This window comes from Nerophis lumbriciformis, linkage group LG07, assembly GCF_033978685.3.
Source record: "Nerophis lumbriciformis linkage group LG07, RoL_Nlum_v2.1, whole genome shotgun sequence".
Taxonomy (NCBI): Eukaryota; Metazoa; Chordata; class Actinopteri; order Syngnathiformes; family Syngnathidae; genus Nerophis; species Nerophis lumbriciformis.
Genome location: NC_084554.2, coordinates 34,226,428 through 34,252,694, shown reverse-complemented (window position 1 = coordinate 34,252,694; position 26,267 = coordinate 34,226,428). Strand labels below are relative to the sequence as shown.

At 43.1% G+C, this 26,267-nt stretch overlaps 1 protein-coding gene across 3 annotated transcripts in view; it reads left to right on the top strand.

The window, feature by feature from the left end:
- lg07h8orf34 (linkage group 07 C8orf34 homolog) overlaps nt 1-26,267 on the top strand; it is a 108,988-nt gene that overhangs the window by 75,729 nt on the left and 6,992 nt on the right. For all 3 annotated transcript variants that reach the window (XM_061964740.1, XM_061964742.1, XM_061964741.1), the window contains exons 12-13: nt 3,017-3,504; nt 14,007-14,103. In XM_061964740.1, the coding sequence (XP_061820724.1) occupies nt 3,017-3,504; nt 14,007-14,103 (585 nt within the window). The remainder of the gene's footprint in view (nt 1-3,016; nt 3,505-14,006; nt 14,104-26,267) is intronic.

The following is a 26,267-nucleotide window of genomic DNA, read 5'->3' as shown; positions in this document are numbered from 1 at the left end:
GCCCCCGCGACCCCAAAGGGAATAAGCGGTAGAAAATGGATGGATGGATGGATAATCCAGAACCTTATATTTATGAGCCTGAATATAAGGAGCAACATGTTTTAGAAGCTGAGTGATAAGCAGACCCAGCAAGTAGCAGTATTGCTAAGTGTTAAACAAGAAATACAAACTATAAACATAATAAAACATTCACTTACTGTACAATGTCTGCTCTCACTGGCATGTTGACTGATGGGATGTTCAGTTTCTTGTTTAGATGAAGAATTAACCATACTCCTCATGCAAGTAAAAAAAAAAAGTGGGTACAAACTCATCGTGTCTTTTTCGCCATCTCTGGGTCTGTGTTGAATGTCATAGTTGACCAACATCTCGGTTTATAACCACAACCTTCTACATTACAAGTGTGAGGCATGATTCCTAATTTAGAATGAACTTTTTACCAACTCAGAGACGATGCAGCAGTTTACTATGTCAATAACTGCATAAGCTGGCTTCCTCTCTGTAATCACGGCGCCGCTAAAAGTAGTTCCTCTGAGTTTGCGCTTGTAAAAACAAATCAAATCAAATCAAATCAACTTTATTTATACAATATCGTTAGTACTTGGTCAATATTCAGGTGACCAGATGTAAATAGAGTATTGTTGTAGATTTTTGTGAGTTTTTTTTATAGGGCTTTATGGGCGGAATAGATTAATTCCATTAGCTTTATTGTTAGCCACCTCGTACTTTCCGTGTATTGCAAATTAGAATGCAGAAAAAAACAAAGACATACTGTATGGGTTCTTGTCTTACATAATGATTGTGAACAAAAGGGCACATTTTTAAAAGTGCAGTTCCCCTTTAAGTGTTACGTTTTGGCTTGGCGTTATTGGTGTGACTCCAGGATGCAAAGATAGCAGGTAAAAGAAGGCAAAAATATATCTTAATGGACCAAAAACGAGGGAGCACCAGTGTGAGCAACAGGAGTGGATCACGGGTGACTAAACAAAAACAAACACATGTAGGAAAAAATGGTAGTGCAAAAAGTTCTATTGGGATGTAACGGTATTGTAGATACCTCAGTATCGCTGTTTCAAAGTCTTAACAATAATGTCATGATGCGTGACGGTATCAAACAAAACCTTGTTGTGTAGTTTTTTTTCTGGCGCTTTAGCATTGGCCGGGTCTGAAAATAAACTAAATCTCCCAGAATCCTCTGCGCAGCGCGGGGCCGCAAGTTGGGTGGCGTGGAACACCGTAAGCAGGAAATGAAGTGTGTTTGTAGTAGATGAGATGAAAGGGGTTTTTTTGGGTATATTTCCTGAAAAAATGATTAAAATCCGATCTATTCATTACTATTTCAGTTATGTTGCTAACAAACATAAACAAACACTGGCGAAAACATAACCTCTTTGACGGAGGCAAAAAAACGTCTGCGTTTCCAAACCAACACAGAGACAGCCGGTCACGTCGCAGCGCAAGGAGGTAATCACCCAAAAAAACTGTACACTGTGGGAAATACAAATAAACTGAAAAACTACTTGATAAATCCTCAATCAACCATCCATTTTCTACTGCGTGTCTCTCTCGATGTCGCAGGGGGGCTGGAGTCGCCAGCTTATAAACCGTCATCCAGATAAGACATTTGAAGCCAGTGAAGCTACACATCATTTTATGAGGCATTTACATTATTAAAAGTTAAAATTGTTAGTTAACATTTCTGAGAAACATAATTCTCCAGACTGATATAAAAATGTTCTAGAGGACACTGCTTCTCAGAAAGTTATAAAGTTGAAGACACTAAGTAAACAATATTGTTTTACACTGGATGTTTACATTGTCTCTTTAAAGACACTCAACTGTAAGTTTTTTAAATATTTGCTTGAAACAGAGAATGTCCATGCGCAATAGTTTGCACTTAAAAATACATTACAACATGTTTGTAGTAAACAAATATGATCAGAATAAATTAGCATTATGTTTGTGTTCAATTACAGTAAGTGTGTTTATCCTGCCACTTCATTTTACACACTATGGCATTTTTAAGTCTTTTTTTTATTTTTTATTTTTTATTTTTTTATACTAGATTACAATAATATCGTACAGTGAGATTTTTATATTTTTACATCCCTACAACATGGAAGACCACAAAAGATAAAGCACAGTATAGTCAATGACACAGCAAAGTGTAATCCGCCTGGTTCAGTCCCTGCTTCTGTTGCACCCGGGACTCGAACCTGGGTTGCTCGGCATGAGAGACGTACGTGTGTACGTGTGCGTGCGTGCGTGTGTGAGAGTTTGTGAAGGAGTGAGTGTTTGAAGGAGTGAGGTTTGCCAGCCAACATACACATGGCCCAGGCACACTTGCTGGCCTCTGTTACAAAAGCAATGATCCAGCCCTGTCTTACTGACAAGGCTGGCTAAAGAGACCCCCTAATTGGCAACCAGGGACAGGTGTGGCTTGATTGCCAATCAGGTGAAGGAGCCAGCGCTCAGACCAGAGGAGTTGTGCTGGCAAATGGAGACAAACAGGAAGTGGAAACAAAAATAAGAGCACCTGTCATGACAATAAGTATAGTAATGCATGTCTTACATAAAATGCCACACAAGTGTAAAAGTAAGTTAACCCATTATGTAAAACAGTAAAAAAAAAAATTTGATAGGTGACAACATGTATCGCAGCTCGCCAGTTTGTCGGCTAACTAGCAGTTATGTTAGCATCATCCCCGCTTACTGCTTCTTCTTTACCCGATTGTCGTCTCTTCTCATGGTTTTCGTTCTCCTAACAACCCTTGTTGCGGTTGGTCCTCATTTTTGAATAAAAAAAGTCAAAGCAAAATACTTTATATTATCTTTTGACGCTCACCAAGCCATGTTCTTGTGAGTTCAACAAGTTGATATATTGTCCCCCCCCACACACACACTTTTACGGCATATTTTTCACAAAAATATTGCGAAATTGTACCGCTGTCTAGGTGAAGTTTGAATGCTTAGGTTCCAAGTATGACCTGGTACATGTTCTCCTTTGTTCCTCCAGAGGTGGAGAAGGACTTGGCCAAGCTGGCAGAAGTAGGAAAGATGACCTCTCGCAGCTCCAGTAACCCACACAGCAGTCTCCTCCATAGTCCCCTCCACCACAGAACCCTCCCCGACACGCTCCCTCTCCCCAGCCTGGCCTCCAGGCCCCAGTCGCCGGCCGGCGGCCTCTCAGGCAAGGCCTGCGGCGTGGGCCTCCCACTGCTCAGCCCCAAGTCCACCTCCTTGGTCTTCGGTCGGACTCTCAGCAACCCGGGGAGCAGGACTCAAACACCGAGAACCCCCAGCAGCAGGCCTCTCACCCCAAATAGTTTACTGACGCGCTCCGGCTTCAACCCGGGGCCTCATAAAGAGGTGAGCTTCAGGAGGTCGCGCAGCCGACCGGTGACACCCACGAGGCAGCCCATGCTTCCCCGAAAGCTGCTCACGCCTCCTGGACTCAGCACCACTGACAGCCTGGGAGCCAGTCTGAGGGCATATCTGTCTGAGGTAGGAACACTTTCACAATCACATTCAACATTCTTCTTTGCTCAGGTCATGACAATCTTTTTAATTTGCAGAAGCACTGACAAGAGCTCCCCGCTAAAGTATCAAATTATATTGTATTGCATCTGAAATCTCCAATACAAGTAGTCCTGCAGTGTGTTTACTTGTGTAAAGCTGGACAGCCAGTTCACACCTAAATGTCATCCAATAAGCGCACAAAATTGGGCTTTTCTTGTATTTTAATGAAGTCATTTACAAAAAGTTAACATGGTAGGCTCTAAGCCACTGGTTCTCACACTTTTTTCACCAAGTACCACCTCAGAAAAAACTTGGCTCTCCATGTACCACAATAATGACCAACAATAAAATACAGTAGCGTAGTAGACCTAAGTATTCATAAAAAGAAGGAATATGTTTTAGTTAACTTGTATGTTTAACATCTTTGGCCACTGTAACATTACACACAGTTTGAATATAGGAAAATAAAACAAGTGATTATTTGGCATACAACTAAGTAGTACCAATGATTGTCACACACACACACACACACTAGGTGTGGTGAGATTATCTCTGCATTTGACCCATCACCCTCACCCTCTGGGAGGTGAGGGGAGCAGTGAGCAGCAGCGGTGGCCGCGCCCGGGAATCATTTTGGTTATTTAACCCCCAATTCCAACCCTTGATGCTGAGTGTCAAGCAGAGAGGTAATGGGTCCCATTTTTTTATAGTCTTTGGTATGACTCGGCCGGGGTTTGAACTCACAACCTACCTATCTCAGGGCGGACACTCTAGCCACTAGGCCACTAGATGGAGTTTGTGTACCACTAGTGGCTCACGTACCACGGTTTGGAAATTACTGCTTTCAGCTACTAGGAGATAGCAGCTACACAACAGCTAATCACACAATAGCACACTCGCTCAATAAGTATCCTTAATTGAACAATATTGCAGTCTAAAACATGACATTTGTCAATATAAACAAGTATCAAATAATTATAGTTGCCTATTATTTACACATACAAAGTCTCTAAGCTTACCAGAAAGTCGGACTGGACAATTAATTGAATCTTGATTTTGATTTCGATTATGACTTCTCAAAATCCTGAAAATATAATAATAAAAAAAAAAATTATTGGGCCGCACAAAGTGTATGCAAATTGCAGAGCCTGTAACGGTGGAACGAATGAGGAGCGGATGAGTGGGGGAAAAAAGCATGTCGACTAAAAGTTTGGGATCTTAACATTGTTGCTACTTATTATCGCTAGTATGCCTAATCAATAATCACTAAACTCAACTAAAAAGTAAGGCCATATGACCTCCGTGTTGATGTAGCCGCAGATAGAGTCACAGAGTTGGCCAAAAAAAACAAAATTCACTGTTAAACGCAGAATATCACGGAAATTTACATAAATGTAAGTGAAATGTTGTCATTGTGAGGAGAAGGACCATTTGTTTGGGATAATAATGTGTTTGGGACCACTCATTCATTCCCTAAACACGCAACCATCCTGTCCTTAACAAAATCGAGGCGGTCACTTGAAACAACGACTAAACTACAAAGCTATAACTAACAAGAACAATCCATCACACAAGACATCTCATGTGCTTGTGTTGTTGTGAACGACATCAATGTAAGATCCACTTACAAACACGACAGTAGTCTCATCATGAGAGGCACTCTCTTTTTTTTTAAACAACCATAAGTCGCCTCCACACGTCAAGCTGAGAACAGCAGCACACTTCCACCCCTTCACAATAGCGCGGTGCACCACATCCGGTCTGACTGCGCTAACAAATTAAAGGTTTCAAAAAGTAACTTACACTAGCATAATGAACTTAAAGCACTTTTTATTACATTTATACAATTATTATGCTTTGACCTGAAATACTGGTCAAATTGTCCGGAGATGTACTGCACCAATAAATGGAAGAAATTTTGCATTTAATTAACAAATATTTTATAACATTTTATTTGACACAAAACGCACACACTCTGTGGTGGTAAAATAAGTGTAAAAGGTAAAAAAAAATGGAACTAAAAACTATTAAAACGTTAAAAAAAATTATTTTATTGTTTTTATATTGGTATTATTTAAAGTTTTGCTATTACTATTATTTTTACTTGGTGTGGTTTATTCGTTACTAATTTATATGCGTTTAACAATATTTAAAGTTCAGTTTTGGTGGTACAATAAATGCTCATGCTTTCAAATTAATGGATAATCATGCAATTAATCGTGATTACAATATAAATCAAAACAATCGTGTATATTATTTTTGCTATAATCGTCCACCCCTACGAGAAAGTATTCAGTAACAAACGTGCCCGCATCATTCAATGTACTGTGTCATGAGTTTAACTTCATGAAATATTGTGGCCACTAAGACTTTGTTCACTCTGCAGGTCAATTCCAAATTTGTTTGCCCATATGCGACACTTTTTTTATGTCAGTGTGTGAACAGTGCACTTCCGAAATTTTCATTTACGACCCAGACCTTTTTCGTATGTGGAAATAAATTGGATGTATATGCAATGCGTCCTCAAAGTGAACAATCCCACGCTCAGGTTGCATTCATCCGACCAGAACGTCATCAAAAAGTGATAAGCGTCAAAATTGTTCGCCAAAATAGATGGTTACAAAATAAATAGTTGACAAATGAACAGAAAACAAGCAAAAATAAATTGTTTTAGAAACTCACGTGAAAGTTCCACCACTTCTGTCTGCGGTTGCTCGCCGACACGTTCTTAAAGTAGACATCCAAGCAATAAGTAAATAAATAAAAATATCATATCTAATATGATTATTAGCTAAAACAACCTGATTTAATGCAAATTCAGTTGCATTTCAACCCTGCACTGTGCATTCCTCCATCACATGTGCAGTGCATTCTTCCATCACAAGCACAGATTATTCCCAGCATGCTACACACTACAGCAGGGCTATTGAGGCCACACTAGTATTTGAGCCCAAGGACTTCATCCAGTCAGGTAAGTTTTGATGATATTACTGGGGTAAATATATTTGATCTATGGTATTTAAGTTTAATAGAGGAGTAATTGCTTGTTACTGTATGACTGTAGGCTACTCCAGCAGACTTCCACTCAAGCTAGCTAGCTGTTCCTGTACTTGTTAAATGATTTTGGGGCTAATATCTCTAGCTAGCTAGGTTTATGTACCACCACAGTCTCATAGTGTACCGAAAATATTTCTCCGTTAGCCGTGATGCTAATTTTCTCTCTGTTAAATCCCATTCATTTATGCTAACAACATTAGCAATCCGAATTTACCTTTTTTGTGATCTGTAAAGTTCAACTAGCAAATACTAAATCAAAACGTTTCCTATGTCTTCTGTTCTGCTAGCCATTCTGTTGCCATACAAGAATGTAGGTTATAGTTTGATTTAGCATGCTGATTGAGTGTTCATTTATTCATCGAGCCTATTTCTATTCATTTGTCCATCAGTAAAATATTTTTAAAGACTACTCCAATTGTTTAGCTGACTAAACAATTGGAGTCCATCTTATTCCATCTTATTCTACAGAATAAGATGGACGGTGTCCAACTTTGAATAATCAAAAAATTGTCAAAATTTCCAAACTTCCCGAGCTTAACTTCCCATGGTAAATTTCCGGAAAGTTTACGGAAATTTACCGGAAACTTTCCACCCCTTTGCAACCCTAATCATATTGAATTAATACTTATTGGCCAATACTCAAAGCTCCAATATCGGTATCGGAAGGGTAGAAGTTGTATTGGGACACCCCTAATTATTAAGTAATATCATACTGTATATACACACAAGATAGTGTATATACACACAAGATAGTGTTCTTTTCATGAGGACACTGACCAAAATGAGGAAAATTTACATATTTATTTTCCCTTTTCGTGCTAATTACTCCTCCAGATGTATGGACATATTCTCAGATTCATTAATAATATTTTGTACACATCGTATCTATTACCAAAAAAACTCTTATATCAGGTGTTTAGGTCTTTTGTTTACTCACATCTAGTGCGTTCATACTTGTAAGTGTGTTATCCCTTTCTCAGCTAACCAAGCTAAGACGTATGAAATGAACGTTTCCATCGAGTATTTTGAATATTGAACAGCCTATGTCTGGATTGGCTCAGTCAGGCCCATCTCATCTGAGACTGACTCCTGTAGGTGGCCTGAATAAAAGCAGACTTGGGGTGCACTTTCTGCTGCTCCACATCATCTCACATGCGTGTCAACTTGTGTAACTGTCAAGAGAGAGTGCAAAATTCCTGCTTGCCATTATCAAACCCCTTCAAAAGGGGGTCTCATATTTAATAGCGCCGCTGGTAAGTAGATGATGAAAGGAATATATGAGATCAAGTTCTCCTTCTATGCCAGAATCACTTTTCCACTGCAATATTGACGTCCTACTGTACTGTACGCAGGACCTCCGGGACTTGCCATGGAAACCCCACACGAAGCGTGTGAGGGTGTGCACATGTGTAATATTGCTCCCTCATAATTCGCCTCTGTAGTGGGTGCCATGTTCCAGCGCCAGCTGTAACTCAGGCATGGAGCCTGTTGGACGACACGCTCCGACTCTTCCAAAACATTACAAGGATACGCCCCATTTTATACACATCGGGTGTCCTTGTTGAGCCTTTTTACTGCTAAACGTGCTGCGATATGCTGCAGATATTGGCCAACATTTCACAACATTTCAGCAAACATTTGACCATATCTTGTCATGGGACAGTAATATGAAAATGAATATAATTTAGAGTAGTCCGTGTGCGGCATGTTGATTCACTATCCACTAAAAATATGTCAAAACCATCCGTTATTCTCACAGTGAACGTGACCAAACTGTATCCAAAGTGTGAATATTTAGTGTAAGCACCATTTTTATCTAGCACTGCCTTAGTCCTCTTTGGAACAGGTTTCAAACTAAAGGCATACACTACTTCATTTTATTTGGCCCATGAAACTCTGGACACAGTGTGTCAATAAACAGTTAATCTACAGTATATTGCTAAATGTATGTTCAGTTCAGTTTCAGTTTATTTCAAACATGCATACAATACAATGTATCACATATTTCCTGTTTCATTACAGCACGTCCGAAAAGGAGTAGGAAGAAGCAGATTTTATTTAATCCTACCCCTTTTCATACCATAGCAATTTTATCGAATTTCTTGTGTTCTTTCAATTTTGACAGAAAAACAATTTGCATGCAGTTGCATATACAGTTGTCCCTCGCCGCATCACGCTTCAAATATTGACCGTATCGCAGAGTTTTGTTAGATTTTTTATAAAGCATATTCTATAGGTTTTTAATTATTTTCAAGCATAAAAATGGCTATAAAGAAATACTACAGTGGTTATGGCCAGTAGAGGAGACCAAATCAATCTGAGCATGCTGTTTAGTATCGTGCATGGCCACTGATTGGTTCAGCCTCAGGCAACATGAATATATTGGAATAAAAGAGTGTAAAGTTGATTAGAGGGTCTTATAATGTTTTCAACATTATAAAACCCTCAAAGGTGTTAAACAGGTTTTTATGCTTTAAAAAATATTTGATACATGATTAATGAGTCCTTGTGGAATTCATTTATGGAATGGATTAACCAAAGAAATCAAACAAAGCACCAATATGATCCAGTTTAAGAGACTGTTCAAACTACAAGTGGTCACAATTACGATGAACTTCTTGAACCTTTTTTTTTTTTTTTTTTGAGATAATGATCATTTATATATTTATTATTTGTTTACTTACTATAGTATATTAATTATATATTATTTATTTATTCACTGTTCTGTTACAGAGAACAAGGAAATGGTATAAAATTGCTATGATATAAAAAGGGGTAGGATTAAATAAGCTCTGCTTCTTCCTACTCCTTTTTGGACATGCTGTAATGAAACAACTGGAAATATGTGATGCATTACATGGTATCGTATGCATGTTCGAAATAAACTGAAACTGAACTACTTCGCAAAAATTAATTTACCGCGGGCATATCCTGAATCAATTAACAGCAAAAAACGACAACTGCATCCTGAAATTTATAATATATATATATATATATATATATATGTATATATATATATATATATATAAATTAGAGGTGTTCTGATACAACTTTTTCACATCCGATACAATACCGATATTGGAGCCTTGCATTGCACTTCTACATTTTTTATATTTTTATATATTTGCACATTGTTTTTCTAGCATGCACACATCGCATTGTATGGAATGGCCTCAATCTCGTTACCTTGCGTAATGACAATAAAGCTGATTCTTCTGATTCTCTTCTTGAGTATTAGCCGATACCAATATTAGTCCGATACAATATCAGCTTGAATCATCATACACACTTGTATTATTTTGTAATGTAGAATGTTAGAAAATATTTGATTAAGTGAGATTAGTCAAACAGATAACAATGTTATGAAAAACATTAACCTATTTATTATTAACTTTATGACAGACTTATAATGCTAACACACTACTGGACTGCTTTTATAAAAGCTTATTTTGGACATTTTACATGCAAACTGATATGATCGGATACTTGTTTTTTTTAGGCTGATATCTAAAGTTGAGTGGTAATGTGTTTTGGAGACACCTAGTGGCATCAATAATTCATTAAGTCAAGCTCATGTCCAGCTGCCCTCGATTAAAACAACTTGTCACTCCCCGCTCCCAGCTTATGGATGTTACCATTCATGTTTCTCTTCAATGAATCGCAGCTTCCTTGCCGCACTCATGCAGCTCGTACTATTTAGACAATGAGTGTGTGTTGACTCATTTTCAGTGGATAGTAAATCAATAATGCTATTCAAGCTGTACACTGACTACTCTAAAGCAGGGCATTCAACTACAAACCCCAAAACCAGTGAAGTTGGTACGTTGTGTAAACCGTAAATAAAAACAGAATAAAATGATTTGCAAATCCTTTTCAACCTATATTCAATTGAATAGACTGCAAAGACAAGATACTTAACGTTCAAACTGGAAAACTTTATTTTTTGCAAATATTAGCTCATTTGGAATTTGATGCCTGCAACATGTTTCAAAAAAGCTGGCACAAGTGACAAAAAAGACTGAGAAAGTTGAGGAAAGCTCATCAAACACTTATTTGTAAAATCCCACAGGTGAACAGGCTAATTGGGAACAGGTGGGTGCCATGATTGGGAATAAAAGCAGCTTCCATGAAATGCTCAGTCATTCACAAACAAGGATGGGGCGAGGGTCACTACTTTGTGAAAAAAAGCATGAGCAAATCGTCAAACAGTTTAAGAACAACATTTCTCAACGAGCAATTGCAAGGAATTTAGGGATTTCACAATCTAAGGTCTGTAATATCATCAAAAGGTTCAGAGAATCTGGAGAAATCACTGCACGTAACATTGAATGCCCGTGACCTTGGATCCCTCAGGCGGTACTGCATCAAAAAGCGACATCAGTGTGTAAAGCATATCACCACATGGGCTCAGGAACACCTCAGAAAACCACTGTCAGTAACTACAGTTCGTCGCTACATCTGTAAGTGCAAGTTAAAACTCTACTATGCAAAGCGAAGGCCATTTATCAACAACACCAAGAAAGGCGGCCGGCTTCGCTAAGATGGACTGATGCAAAGTGGAAAAGTGTTCTGTGGTCTGACGAGTCCACATTTCAAATTGTTTTTGGAAACTGTGGACGTCGTGTCCTCCGGTACAAAGAGGAAAAGAACCATCCGGATTGTTATAGGCGCAAAGTTCAAAAGCCAGCATCTGTGATGGTATGGGGCTGTATTAGTGCCCAAAGCATGGGTAACTTACACATCTGTGAAGGCACCATTAATGCTGAAAGGTACATACAGGTTTTGGAGCGTTATATGTTGTCATCCAAGCAAGGTTATCATGGTTATCCCTGCTTATTTCAGCAAGACAATGCCAAGCCACGTGTACAACAGCGTGGCTTCATAGTAAAAGAGTGCGAGTACTAGACTGGCCTGCCTGTAGTCCAGACCTGTCTCCCATTGAAAATGTGTGGCGCATTATGAAGCGTAAAATACGACAACAGAGACCCCGGATTGTTGAACAACTTAAGCTGTACATCAAGCAAGAATGGGAAAGAATTCCACCTGAAAAGGTTAAAAAATTGGTCTCCTGAGTTCTTAATCGTTTACTGAGTGTTGTTAAAAGGAAAGGCCATGTAACACAGTGGTAAAAATGCCCCTGTGCCAACTTTTTTGCAATGTGTTGCTGCCATTAAATTCTAAGTTAGTGATTATTTGTGTGGGCTTTGTACCGAGGATGTCGTTGTGGCTTGTGCAGCCCTTTGAGACACTTGTGATTTAGGGCTATATAAATAAAGATTGATTGATTGATATTTGCAACAAAAAAAAACATGTTTCTCAATTCAAACATTACATATCTTGTCTTTGCAGTCTATTGAGGATTTGCAAATCATTGTATTCTGTTTTTATTGACAATTTACACAATGTGACAACTTCACTGGTTTTGGGTTTTGTACATAATGAAGAGGGCCGGAGTTTCAAGACCCCAAGGGCTCAGGGGCTTTACATCGAAATGTGGATGTTTCGTCAGAAAGTGGCTCCTCAGGTTATATTTCTTTAAGACTGTGTTTACTTAATTGCAAAGTAAACATATCGGCTTTCACACTGCACTTCATTATTCTGTCCTCGCTAATCGTTTCCAGCATGTGTAGATATTTAAAAGCATTAAGAAAAAGAAGCTTCAGTTTTTGTTTAGGATTCATGTTCCTTCTTTTGAATAATTTTTCTTTCTTAGTTTTATTTCTTTACACTTCTTGCTTCATTTAGGTTTGTACGACTGAAAACATAAACATAAATAAAACATTAAAAAAGTTTAACGTCCATTGTGTATTTTACATAAATAAAATAAGTTTAGTGTTAATTATATATTCACACAATAAACTATAAATGTTTACACACATGAACAAGGGTGATGGGTCAAATGCAGAGAATAATTTCGCTACACCTAGTGTGTGTGTGTGACAATCATTGGTACTTTAACATATAGAAATTACATAACATTTACACACAAAACATCGCAGACAAAGTATGTGACTTATCGCAATTAGCGTTGTCCCCCTCTACTGGGCAAATTTAGCACTACATGTATTAAACAAGGTTTTCTCGGCAGAGTTACTCTGACAAAAAAACAACACAATCACAAATTCAAAAGACATCACAAAGTCATCCATTTCAATACAAAACAGACTAAATATCTGTATGCACAATATCTACCGTATTTTTCGGAGTATAAGTCGCTCCGTAGTATAAGTCGCATCGACCGAAAATGCATAATAAAGAAGGAAAAAAACATATATAAGTCGCACTGGAGTATAAGTCGCATTTTTGGGGGAAATTTATTTGATAAAACCCAACACCAAGAATAGACATATGAGAGGCAATTTAAAATAAATAAAGAATAGTGAACAACATGGCTGAAGAAGTGTACGTTATATTACGCATAAATAACCAACTGAGAATGTGCCTGGTATGTTAACGTAACATATTATGGTAAGAGTCATTCAAATAACTATAACATATAGAACATGCTATACGTTTACCAAACAATCTGTCACTCCTAATCGCTAAATCCCATGAAATCTTATACGTCTAGTCTCTTACGTGAATGAGCTAAATAATATTATTTGATATTTTACGGTAATGTGTTAATCATTTCACACATAAGTCGCTCCTGAGTTTAAGTCGCACCCCCGGCCAAACTATGAAAAAAAACGAATAATACTGTACTTACAAATGTTTGTCCAAGTTTCGTGATGAAGCTTACACGCTGGGATTTCTACCATTGTTGCTGTTTGTCTGGATCAATATGTCTGTTGCTGAAAAGGTCAGCCAGAAAACAATGACTCAAGCCTTGTTCGGGGCAGAACATTCATACTTTGTTGTCCAGTCGTTGTTAAAAGTCAAATTTTTGCAACTTATTTAGATTTTTTTTCAGGGTTGAATGAGTAGTCTTCTTCTACTCACCCCACTGCTGCTTCATTGTGACATATATTATTCGCTGTTTCCCCCTGTGGGGTGGCTGGAGTACTGCATACATGATCAACCCTAGTTTTAATGGTTTCATCCATCCATCCATTTTCTACCGCTTATTCCCTTTGGGGTCGCGGGGGGCTCTGGAGCCTATCTCAGCTACAATCGGGCTTTCATCAAGCCTATTTGGGTGATGTTCGGCGGGCCAAAAGAAAAGATTTGGGCGGGCCCGATGTGGCCCGCGGACTGCCAGTTGAATAGGCCTGCTCTAAAGTATATCCAAGTTCGTTTTTCTAAAATGTTATTCCTTGAGAAGACAAACTGTACAACAAACTACTTACCAATATATATATATACATGATTTGACACACACTGTAAGGTATCATGTATTATCACAAAATACATTTGTGCAAGTATTTTGTCAGTTTTTCCACCATTTCTTTTGTCATCACATCTTCTTTTTTTAAATTCCTTTGATTCAGGACGAGTTCTACCAGCAGTTACAGGCCATCCGGCAACCTTGGCACATACCCAGTGACACTGACAGCGACATCATGGAGCCTCCTGAGCAGGACAAAAGTGAGTCATTCCTTCATTCATGTCCAGCTGGCGTTTGTTTCTGTCCTCTTTAGTTGAATATTCTCTGCTATTTTACCTTCTGGCATGTTTGTGAGATGACTCTAACCCAGCATCAAAAGGCATTATAAAAAGTGTAGCTTTGACAAGCTTAAGATGGCACGGTGGCTTCCTGCAAAGGTTCACCTGAGGAAACCCTCACATGTAAAACTTCATCCTCTGCTTCATGCAAGATGCATTTTTCCATCACAATCCAGTTTATGGAGGTGAATGGAACTTTCTTTGACGTCGTAAATCCCATTCTTACCGTGGTCTGGCAGGGGCCGCCATCCATTATTTTGCCTTTGAACATGAATGAAAATGAATCAAACCTAATTGAGTGCTCTGCTTCGTAAATCTTTCAGGCAGTATTATGTATGTGACGGGCTGCCAAAATGAAAAGTACTGTACTTTTAATTTTCATTGAGGTTATGGACTCCACATTGGCCAACATATGGTGGCCAAAGGTCTCTCTGATCGGATACTAAAAGGACTCATAGTGTCCGGATGACCAACATTGCATTAACAAGTTCTCTATGTATTTTTTGCTCCTGAAAATAATTATGGAAGTCATTTCCCATAATATCAATTAATTTTTCAGATTCAAATTCACCTTTATTGTCATTGTACTGAGAGTTACAACAAACCTTCTGTCCTCAACTGTGGAGCCTGGATACCACGCTCCCAGACTATAAGTCAGGACGCTCGCCACAGAGGAGTGGTAGAAGACCTTATGTTGCAGCTCGGTGTCCAAGTTGTGCTTCCTGAGGACGCGCAGGAAGTACAGCCGCTGCTGTACCTTTTTCACCAAGTCCCTGACGTTAATGGTACAGGGCCAGTCGGAGGAGATGTGGGTGCCCAGGAACCTGAAGGTAGTGACAGTTTCCACCCGTTCCCCATTTATGAGGAGGGGGGTATGGTCCGTTCGTTTTTTTCCTGAAGTCCATAACAAGTTCCTTAGTCTTTTGGCTGTTCAGGGTCAGGTTGTTGTCTGAGCACCAGAGAGACAATTTCTCTACCTCCGCCCTGTACGCTGTCTCGTCCTCACCATTTGGAACGTACTTGGAACGTTCCATCGCTATACTCAATATGCTGCCCGCCACTGGTGTGACGTCATTTACAGAACCGCAGCCTATTTCCCCGCATAGACAGTATGGATAAACTAATGCAAAACTATTATTTTAATCATGTTTTTGTCGCCCTGGTCCATGATTACTTTAAAACTGATATGTTTAAACATTATGAGCAAAAGAAAAAATATACAAGAATTGTCATTTCCGGACTTCACTGCTCTTTCATTTCCTCTTCTATAGACGCCAAAGCCTGTGTTTCCTCATGCTCTTTCAGCATTTTTGAGAAAAACATCAGTAGAAGAGAACGCAGTAGTAAACATACAGGTAGGTGGAATTTCCTGTTTGGCATTTCTGCCTGCTGAACCCCCTCCAGTGCCCATTGGTCTACTTCAGGGTCATCAGCCTGGAACCACCAATCCTCAGTGTATCGCCCCTTTCATCGTCAAACATCTCCTGTTGGCGAAGCAGTGACATTGACCTCTCCCTGTCACTCCCTGCAGCTAATAGATTTTGGGGTTTGGTGTTCTTTCTCCAGCACTTGTCCTTCCTCCTCAGCAACAGCAAAATCTTCCTTTTTCTGCCTCTTCCCCCAGTTCTTTTGCGGCTCTCTTCATCTTCCCTTGCGTCACTCCTGTGTCCCTCAAGAGGCGTGTGGTTGCCATTCCTACAAAGCCTCGGTTTCCAACCTCAACTAGGTAGATGGTGGTCTTCCAGTCAACCTCTCGGCACTCGGGGGCCAACTCTGCATATTTGGCCTTTTTGCGCACAAATGCAGCCTCAATTCTTCCTCCTATGGAATCGTCAATTCGATGAGGTGCACCGACTTTGCATCAATGTACCAAACAACAATATCAGGACGAAGAGATGTAGTAGTGATCTATGTAGAAAAGCGAAGTTGTCTGCCGAGGTCAACCTTCATGTCCCACTCATGGTCAGGGGAAAATGGGTGTTGGGGCGTCCCTAGATCTGGTGTATGTCAGTTTTCCATCTTCCATGACAAAGTTGGTATGGTTCTTTACTGGTGGTGACTTCTTGTTGTTTTGGCGCTTAGGCTAAACAAGACCTGAACATATAATCGTATTACAAATTTTTATTTGAGATGCAGTAATTCTTCACTCAATGCCTTTGAAGCATCAGGGAAGATGCTCCTTTTTTTAGTCAGACAGTCAGCAAGTTGAGCTTTTGTATGAGCTCTTTAACACTGCTCATTTCCAACGTAAGTCTTTTCTCAATGCCCTGCTTTTTGGACCTTTGTGTATTGAACAGTGAATGATTGTCAGTAACACAGATCACACAAGGAGCATTACGGGGAAGTTTTTTTAAGTTGACTTTGGGTAAGCAAACCATATATGTCCGCACAGCTTGGCTCCAATTTCCACATTTATACTCGCAAATCATGCTGACCTCACACTCTCGGCTTCCGTCTGCTCTAATGTTTCAACCTCTGTTCGTGCTCGCTTTTATAACCAACAATTCATCCTCCGTATATTTGGGTTCAAAAAGAAAAGGATATTACATATTGTTATGAACGTGCCTGTTAGTACATTACAAATATATGCAGTGTAAAATGTTGATGGAGGGTTTTGAAGTTGTTTTAGAGGGCTTTGAAAGCTACAACGGTAGTGTTTTTATCATCTTTAGGATCCTAAAAAAGAAAGATTTGTGCGTTCTTGTCTTTCATAATGATTGTGAATGATGGGCAAAATTCCAAAAAAAGTGCAGTTCCCCTTTAGGGGTAACCTTTTCTGACTTTACTTTACAGATTACTTTGTTGACGTCATGAATGGATTGCACGGTTGCATTTTTCAAACTGGATGCCAGAATGCAAGTGTCAAACATAACATCAGGCCTGGTCTGTTTGGCTATCCATCGGATGTGCCCTAGTTTTGATCTTAGCTGCTCCGTTTCAGCCTCTTTCAGATATGAATTTCTCTGTACAGCCCTCACTGCATCTACCGGTATGTTAAAGGGTTGCAGATGATTAATATAGTTGTGCTGATGGATCTGAACCCCACCATCCACAGTCGAAAAGTCCATGCCTACACAATAGAAGTTTTCACGTTCCTCACGCCCAACATGAAAAGCTGACCTCAATTTGGGAATCACATTTGTTATAAACGTATTCGACCCTGCCCAAAATCATTCATCAACATGGCATGCCAGCACTCCAGTAACTTTTGAGTGTTCATGTTCATTTACCCAATAAAAGATTGCTGGGTCTACCTGTGAAACTAGCACATGTGCTGTGCCATTTTGCGTTCACTTTGTTGTACCAATACAATGATGCATCAGCAAGAGCATAAACACATTTCTCTACTTCCAAAGAATGCCTTTGCATCCTGCCTCAGGTGGTGGGCGCACATAATTGTCTGTAGACCGTTCCATGCCTTGCAAAATGCAAATGTTATGTCCACAGAGTGGACTTTGCATTCACTCCGGCAGATTACTGCTAACATCCTTGTAAGGGATTCTGAGATTCAGGTTGGAGAATATTTGGGCAGGTCATAAACATTGAGTTCTTTAAAGCTTTATATTGAGCACCATCATCTCTGCCCTTGAAGGTCACAGTCTGTCCTGGTTGCAACTGTACACCTACAGACGATGCAGCACTTACATCGACATTGTTTTCTTTTTCAGTTTGTCTTACTCATGTGTATTTTATAATGGGGGTAGAACGTTGTCTGTATTCACAACCCTATCACTAATGTTGACTATTTCATCATCTGCATTGTGTTCATTGTCTGAGTTATTTTCTACACCATCTGCCGCCACTTCCTCACGTTCTACCTTTTGTCTAAGATCATCTTGCGAAGTCTGACTCTTTTCATTCTTTGTGTTGTATTTACAAAGCCCTGAGTGATGAACTCTAACAAGAAGTATGCCATGTTTCACAAATACAACTGCTCCATCCTGACCAATAACAACCCCTAGACCCTTAAACTCTTTACAGTCAGCATGTTTGTAATACACTTAGTCTCTGTGGGTCTAAGTTGCTTGTGCAGAGTATTCCTAATTCTCTGTGAATATTCAGCTTCAGTAAATGCTTTTCTGGATGCACGGAGAGCGGATTTATGTTCTACTACCCTGGCACTCACAGTGGTACCTTCCAGAGGAGGTACTTTATCTACCAGCACAGATGGAAAATTGGGAAATGAGCTGCACCCATGCACATTATGCATACTGTTCTTTGCCATGAGGGCCCAGTCAAGGGCAAAATGCCAGTCACAGTCATTTTGTTGTGGAGAGTTATAAAGGACTGTATGGTTCTATAAAGGTAGTCTCATTCGCCCCCGGGGCGTCGGTCAGGACACAATGGACAGGACAGTTCGTTTGGCATAGGGCAGTTTACTTGTTTAGTAGGCAGGTTGACAGGCATGGCAGGTTACATTGGATTGGCTGAATGGTACAACGCTGGCAAGTATTGGTGGTTCTGCAGTAAACAGATTAGAACATCATAACCAATTAGTATAGAATACCATAGCCTACGTAGTAATAGTACATATGACCTTAATGCAATAATATATCATGGATACACAATATAGCGTATATCGGTAATAATTGGCATTTAGTACACATTAGCTTCACCAGTAAATAACAGTAAGCCCTGCCATACACACTACAGGATAGCATCAAACCAAACACTCAAATAACATCATCCCAACATTTAACTGAACTTAAATGTCTTAACTAGACCACAAGGTGTCACTGCACGCTACAGAAGGCACATAAACGTGGTGCTTGTGACCTGCCGTGCAGGATAAGGTGCTTGTTTACATGTACAAAGGCATAAGTGTCCGCAAATGCTCTCTTTAAAGAGATAAAGTACTGGTACATGAAATACATTGTCTAGACGCTGTAAACAAGGCACGCTGCGCGCCAAACAACTTCGACGTAAGTAATAGATTACTTTCAACTGGCGTCGGAAACAAACAAATGCAGAGAAGTCAAACAGGCAATTAAACGTGTACATTAGAATGCTTAACTATATAATGAACTTACATTCGTCAGTGACGCACCGGCACCGCAGTGCTGTACAATATTACACGTTTTATATATACTGTATATATACAAGCAGCAAATGTAAATGACGTGCATTCACCGCTCTGTGCTCTGTTGTGGGTAGAATGAATGGGCGCGCCCACAATGCCTTGCGCTCTTAATGTGGACGGCTCATAACAGTCTCTTAAGGTAGCACAGAGTTTGTGAACCTTTCTAACAGCCGCCCCCGAATGTACGGTGTACATTCGCTCCATAGAAAGGTGACAAGGTTATTAGTGTCTCACGAAGGGGCGATGGTGGCAGTAGAGCTGTTCTCTTCCTCGTCGGGTGGAAGGGCTGGCAGGACAACCAGCCTGGCAACTGGTCTGGTGTATTCACGGTCTCTGATCCTTACGTCCGCTGAACGGATGTGGCCGTCATTACTAGGGTGGACCTTAGTGACATGACCGATGGGCCACAAGGCCCGTGGAAGCTGGGGATCCACCAACATCACTACTGAGCCTTCTGCGAGGTCAGCTGGCGTAGAGTGCCATTTCTGACAAGTCTGGAGGCTTGGCAGATAATTTCTCAAGAAACTGGACCAGAAACGATCTGCCAGCACCTGTGAATGCCTCCATCGACGGCGGCTCAGTAACTCAGTCTCTGGGTATACTATCTGGGGCAAGGACCCGTCTGGCCGCCCCATCAACAAACTATTGGGGGTCACAGGATCGAGATCTGTGATGCTGGAGGAGACGTACCCCAATGGCTTTGAGTTAAGAATCCCCTCTACCTCCAGTAGCACGGTCCGCAGCACTTCTTCTGAGACTTCTGAGACTGACTGAGTTCCCACTGTGGTGTACAAGGCGGTCTTTACGGAGCGGATTTCCCTTTCCCATGCTCCTCCAAAGTGAGGTGCTGCAGGGGGGTTGAAGTGGAAGTCAATTTTCTGCTTGGCGAGTTGCTGTTGCAGGTCTGGTGACAGGGCAGAGAATGCCTCCCTCAGTTCTCTTTCTCCTCCTTTGAAGTTGGTCCCACAGTCGCAGAGCAGCTCGGCTGGTGTTCCTCGACGAGCGATAAATCGTCTGAGAGCCATCAAGAAGGAATCTGCATCGATGGTGGTCAGAAGGTCTAAGTGCACACCCCTGGTGGTGAGACACTTGAAAATTATACCCCACCTCTTCTCAGTACGCCTTCCTACTTTGACTTGAAATGGCCCGAAACAGTCCATCCCCGTCGAGAAGAAGGCGGGCTTGAAGAACCGCAGGCGGGCGGGCGGTAGATCTGCCATCTTTGGAACAGAAGGTCTGGCTTTCCAACGTCGACAGTCTGTGCAGGTGTGTTGGTAACGGCGAATCGCTTCACGGCCGCGCAGGATCCAGAATGACCGCCGCATCTCAGCAAACACCCTCTCTGGCCCGGGATGGTGCAAGCGACTGTCGAAATCTTGGATGAGGAGTTTGGTAGAGGGGTGCCCAGGGTCTAACACAATAGGGTGCAGCGTTGTCTGCTCGATGTCTACGGCACGTCGTAGTCTGCCACCGACACGGATTAGTCCTTCCTCTTCATTCATCTCCGGTGACAGGGTGAGCAGTCTGCTGACGGATGGTACGGGCTTTCCTGCTTTCAAGAGCCGCAACTCCTCTGGGAAGCTCTCGCACTGCGCCTGTTTTAATATGAGGGTCTCAGCATTGCGATAGTCTTCGGCAGTGTAACTACCTGCCGCCCCATGTAACTCCTGCACTGTAGCTACTAGCAGCTCCTTCCAGGTATCATACTGCTTCACCTCTGCGTCTGGCGTACTAGGTGTTGTTAAGGTGATACCGCCGTAGCTCAGAGGCATCGCCTTCCTGTTCGACGTTGGGCTTGACAGGCCACTCAGCTGGAGGCTGAAGGAGGAAGGGGGGGCCCTGGCTCCACCTGTTCGGCATGGTCAGGTCCTGTAGAGTCTTGCCCCTGGTGATGTCGTCAGCTGGGTTCCTCGCTGAATCTATGTATCGCCAGGTGGCGGGACTCGTGAGGTCCTGTATTTCGGCCACTCTGGTACCGACAAAAATCTTGAAGCGACAGGACTCTGACTGCAGCCATGCCAGCACTGTTGTAGAGTCAGTCCACAGGATAGTCTGATCGATCTTCAGCGTGAGCTCTTTCTCTAGGAGTTTAGCCAGTTGAGCTCCTGTGACCGCTCCACACAGCTCCAGTCTGGGTATGGAGAGTAGTCGCTTGGGAGCAACTCTGGACCTGGCGAGTAGGAAGGACAGATGGACTTGGCCTCGGCAGTCCATCGTTCTCAGATACGCCACCGAGCCATAAGCCTGTTCCGATGCATCACAGAACACATGGACTTGACGGGTGACGCTTGACTCATCCGCTTCGACTGGTATATACGCTCGTGGCAAGGTGACTTGAGATAGAAATTGTAGTTCTTTCTCCCAGTCCTTCCACGCTTGTAAGAGGTCTTGGGGCAGGAGAGGATCATCCCAGTCTCTGTTTTTCTCCCAGAGGCGTCTGACCAGCATCTTGGCTCGAGTGATGTATGGTAAGATAAACCCTAAGGGGTCATACTGACTGGCCAAAACCCTGTAGATGTTCCGCATTGTTGGGACTCCGTACTCTATGGGTCGATGCTTGTAGCCCATGGTGTCGGTTTGACAGTGCCAGCTGAGTCCCAGAGTGGATTCAGGAGAGTCTGTTCGATCTTGTGCGAGCCAGAGCTCGAGGGTGTCGGACCTGGCTTCTTTGGGTAGGTGTCCCACGACGTTTGGCACGTTGCTGGCCCACTGGCGTAGATCAAACCCACCAGCTGCAAGGAGTCCCCGAAGTCTGTCCACCAACTCTCTGGCATCCTCAGGTTTGGGCAGACTCTGTAGGAGATTGTCAACATAGAAGGACCTCTCTATAGAGAGGCTCACATCATCTCCCGGCTGGCTATGGTTAGCTACATGGAGCTGTAGAGCAAACGTGGCGCAGCATGGACTGCAGGTTGTGCCAAATGGTAGAACTTGCCACTCGAACACTGCTGGGGTTTCATCTCTGGTCAAGTCGCGCCACACGAACCGCAAGAGGGGACGGTCTTCAGGAAGGAGACGGACTTGATGGAACATCCCTTTAATGTCTGCGCTTAAGGCGACTGCATGTTCCCGGAAGCGCAGTAGAACTCCCAGGAGTGATGCTCCAAGGGTGGGTCCTGGCAGTAGGGAATCGTTCAGACTCTGGCCCCTGTACTGATAGGAGCCTATTGAAGACGATTCTGTTCTTGTTGTTGTGACTCACCATGTGGTGAGGAATGTACCACTCTTCTCCGTCTTGGTTGACTTCTTCGGGGGTTAACTTAGTGACAGAGCCTGCATCCACCAGCTTCTGGATCTCTGCGCTGTAAGCCTTGGCACGTTCTGAGTCTTTAGCTAGCCGCCGTTTTGTGCTCCGCAGACTCGGCATGACGGCTTCTTTGGGGGCATGAAGGAGAGGCATGTCTCGCCTGCGCAGCAGTGGGGTGGCATAGCGTAAGACTCCTGCTACCTCCACGCGGGTGGTCTTATCTTCTAGCAGGGCTACTGCTGCTCGGTCTTGTCTCGACCTGGTTACAATCTTCTCACTTTTATATGGAAGAGTGTCGAGCTGCCAAAGCCTTTCGACGTGCTTGAATAGTTCTGAAGCTGGAGGGTGAACTGATGTCACTAGGCACTGCTGTGAGTGTAGGGGGTGCTGGGAGAATCTTGCTGGGCCCTGAAGAGTCCAGCCTAGCCTGGTCCGGACTGCAGCAGGCCCACCTGACAGGCCCAGTCGGATTGGCTCGATAGCGGTGATCAGGTGTGGGTGGTCGGAGCCGATGAGTACTAGGGGTCTGGCACTGTGGAAGGGCTTAATTGGTAAACCGACCAGGTGGGTGTACCTCTTCTGGAGTCGGTCCATCGGGTATGACTGTTCGCCTAGGCCGAGGCGACCTGAAGTGAAGGCTCTGGAGACTATGAAGCTGGTCTTTGGCTCAGCAGCAGGAGAGATGTGGAAGGATACCGCAGAGCCACGGAGGGTCTGGACCTCCTGTCTGATGGTTCTCAGGGGCAGGTCCTCAGGTGTGCCTTGTAAGCCAAGTTCTCGGGCAGCTGCTGGCAGGAGCATGGTCCTTTCGGACCCATCATCCAAGATGGCATAGGTGGTTATAGTGCGATTTCCGTGACGAAGAAGCACTCTGACGACCTTCAGTAAGACCCTATTGTGGACTGAAGGACGGTCGACGTACAGAACCTCAGTGGCGGAGCTCACCAGGCAGCTCTCCTCCTTGCTTGTCGGTCTTGGTGGTCGATCATTTACGTCGTGAAGGACCTGCAGATGTTTCCCTTGGCATAGGCCACAGGGCTTCTTTAAGTCACACTGAGCGGCTTGGTGAGGCCGTGCACAGCGCCAGCACCTTTTGTTGGCCTTTATCCACTCAGTGAGAGTTTCTTTGTTTAGCTTTGTGACTTCTGTACACTGGCTGAGGAAGTGTTCATCGCTCTCGCAGAAAGGGCAATAGGGCTTAGCTCTCCCCTTCTTTCCCTCTGAGGCTCTAGTAGGTCCATCATTTTCTTCCGAGTCCTTTGATCCATAGAGGACGGTGACAGGTCGCCGTCCCTGCCGACCCTCGTACCGGGACACTTGGTTTTCCTTTGCTCTTATGAGTGTCTGTCCATCGAAATCCTGACACCAGGATTCATGCTGGAGCCACTGGGCTAGATCGCACAGGGTGGGAACAGTTCCGGGGTTCTTAAAGGTGGTTCGACGGAAGTCTGCCCGTTGCTCTGCGGGTAGTTTGCTTAACAGTCTCACCACGTGAGATCCACAGCGAAGCTCCGCTTCACCGTCAGTGCCCAAAGACTTAAGTAGTCCGACCAAGGACTGAACATGGAGGGCAAACCGCCCAAAGGCTGCGGTGTCTCCACGGCGAACATCAGGTGAGTCTAGCACACTGGCTATCTTCCTGAGGGCTATCTGGTGGGGCTGGCCGAATTTTTCATTGAGGGATGACATGGTGTCAGTGTAGGGAGTGGGGGAGTTGAGATAGGAATCTGCTATCAATTTTGCCTCTTCAAGCCTCAGATGGTCTACCAGAATCTGGTATTTGAACATTTCAGTCCCTTCTGTAGGCAGGAGGTTCTCCAGAGCTATTTTCAAACGGGCAAACTCACATGGGTCGTAGTGACTGAAGTTTGGTATGGTCGGGCGTGGGCCTCTGTAGGTCTGTTCAGCAGCTGCAGCTGCTGATTCATAGCGTGGTGGCGGAGGGGTTTGCTGGTCCTGTCTCTGCATCCACGGGGCTGCTTGTGTGGCCACTGGCATGTACCCAGGCTGGCTAGACATATAAGTGGTTGCATAGTATGGAGTTACACGAGGGAGATACTGTACTTGTGCATAGTGTGGCTGGTACTGATTCAGCAGCTGCTGTGATGCATATTCTGCAACGTGGGGCATAGACCTGGTGGGAGGAGCCTGAGCCGGTGGTTGGTGCTGCCGCATTGTTGATGTAGTGGTGTGGTACGCAGGTCTCTGGTGTGGGCGCTGAACAGCACGCTGGGAGTGGTGTGGCAACTGTTGCGGTGGATAGCGTGCTATGTAGGTAGGTTCCTCTGGGGAGCGTGTAGGACTGGTGTAGGTGTGAGCCATGTAGGGGGGACAAGGCTCGCTGCTTAGCTGTCGGGTTTGAAGGTACTGTGGTTTATTGCCAACCTTCGCTGGTGATACCTTGCGGTGGCAAGCTGACAAGGTCTGGCTCCTTATCAGCTGTAGCTCGACCATCATCTGATCTCGTCGGTCCAGGACTGGTTGACCTGACGGACGTTCCAGAGCCGCTGTGTTTGGCCATGGTGGAGGGGGTTCAGGCCAATCCTCCTTATCCTCGGTAGATACAGACTGGGGTTTGAGTTGACTGGCGGGTCCTGGTGTACCTTGCTGAAGGTTGATTACTGTGTTAGTCAGTCTTCTAATTTCGTTATGAACTTGACCTAATGCAGCCACATCTGCTTGCACGGTCAGCTGTGACTGCTGTAGCATGGCGCTTTCTCTCAGTATTTGACTGACTTCATCTCTTAGAGAGAGTTCCTGAGGTGAACGATGGAGGGGGTTTGGTTCTAGGGTCATCTCCTCCCTGGTCTCTCTCTCTGCATGCTGTAGGTGGGCTAGCTGGGTGTCTGACCTGTACCTCTGCCACTCTGGTTCGTACGGGTCCTCTTCATGACAAGCAGCATCTCGCCTAAGCTGATGGGAGTAGGGAGAGGGGGTAGAGTATGGGGGGGTTGCATTGGCTGTACTTTCCTTCTCATGGGATAACCATTCTTCTTCCTGCCCATGCCTGTGTCTTTGCCTGATGTTGCTGAGCTGGTAATCATCAAAGCGGATTGGTGGGCGTGTCTGACGCCTAGGCCGTGCTCCTAATCCTTCGAAGTCCATACTGTCCAGGGGTAAATGAAGCTATCCGGCTCGAAGGACCACAATGTTGTGGAGAGTTATAAAGGACTGTATGGTTCTATAAAGGTAGTCTCATTCGCCCCCGGGGCGTCGGTCAGGACACAATGGACAGGACAGTTCGTTTGGCATAGGGCAGTTTACTTGTTTAGTAGGCAGGTTGACAGGCATGGCAGGTTACATTGGATTGGCTGAATGGTACAAGGCTGGCAAGTATTGGTGGTTCTGCAGTAAACAGATTAGAACATCATAACCAATTAGTATAGAATACCATAGCCTACGTAGTAATAGTACATATGACCTTAATGCAATAATATATCATGGATACACAATATAGCGTATATCGGTAATAATTGGCATTTAGTACACATTAGCTTCACCAGTAAATAACAGTAAGCCCTGCCATACACACTACAGGATAGCATCAAACCAAACACTCAAATAACATCATCCCAACATTTAACTGAACTTAAATGTCTTAACTAGACCACAAGGTGTCACTGCATGCTACAGAAGGCACATAAACGTGGTGCTTGTGACCTGCCGTGCAGGATAAGGTGCTTGTTTACATGTACAAAGGCATAAGTGTCCGCAAATGCTCTCTTTAAAGAGATAAAGAACTGGTACATGAAATACACT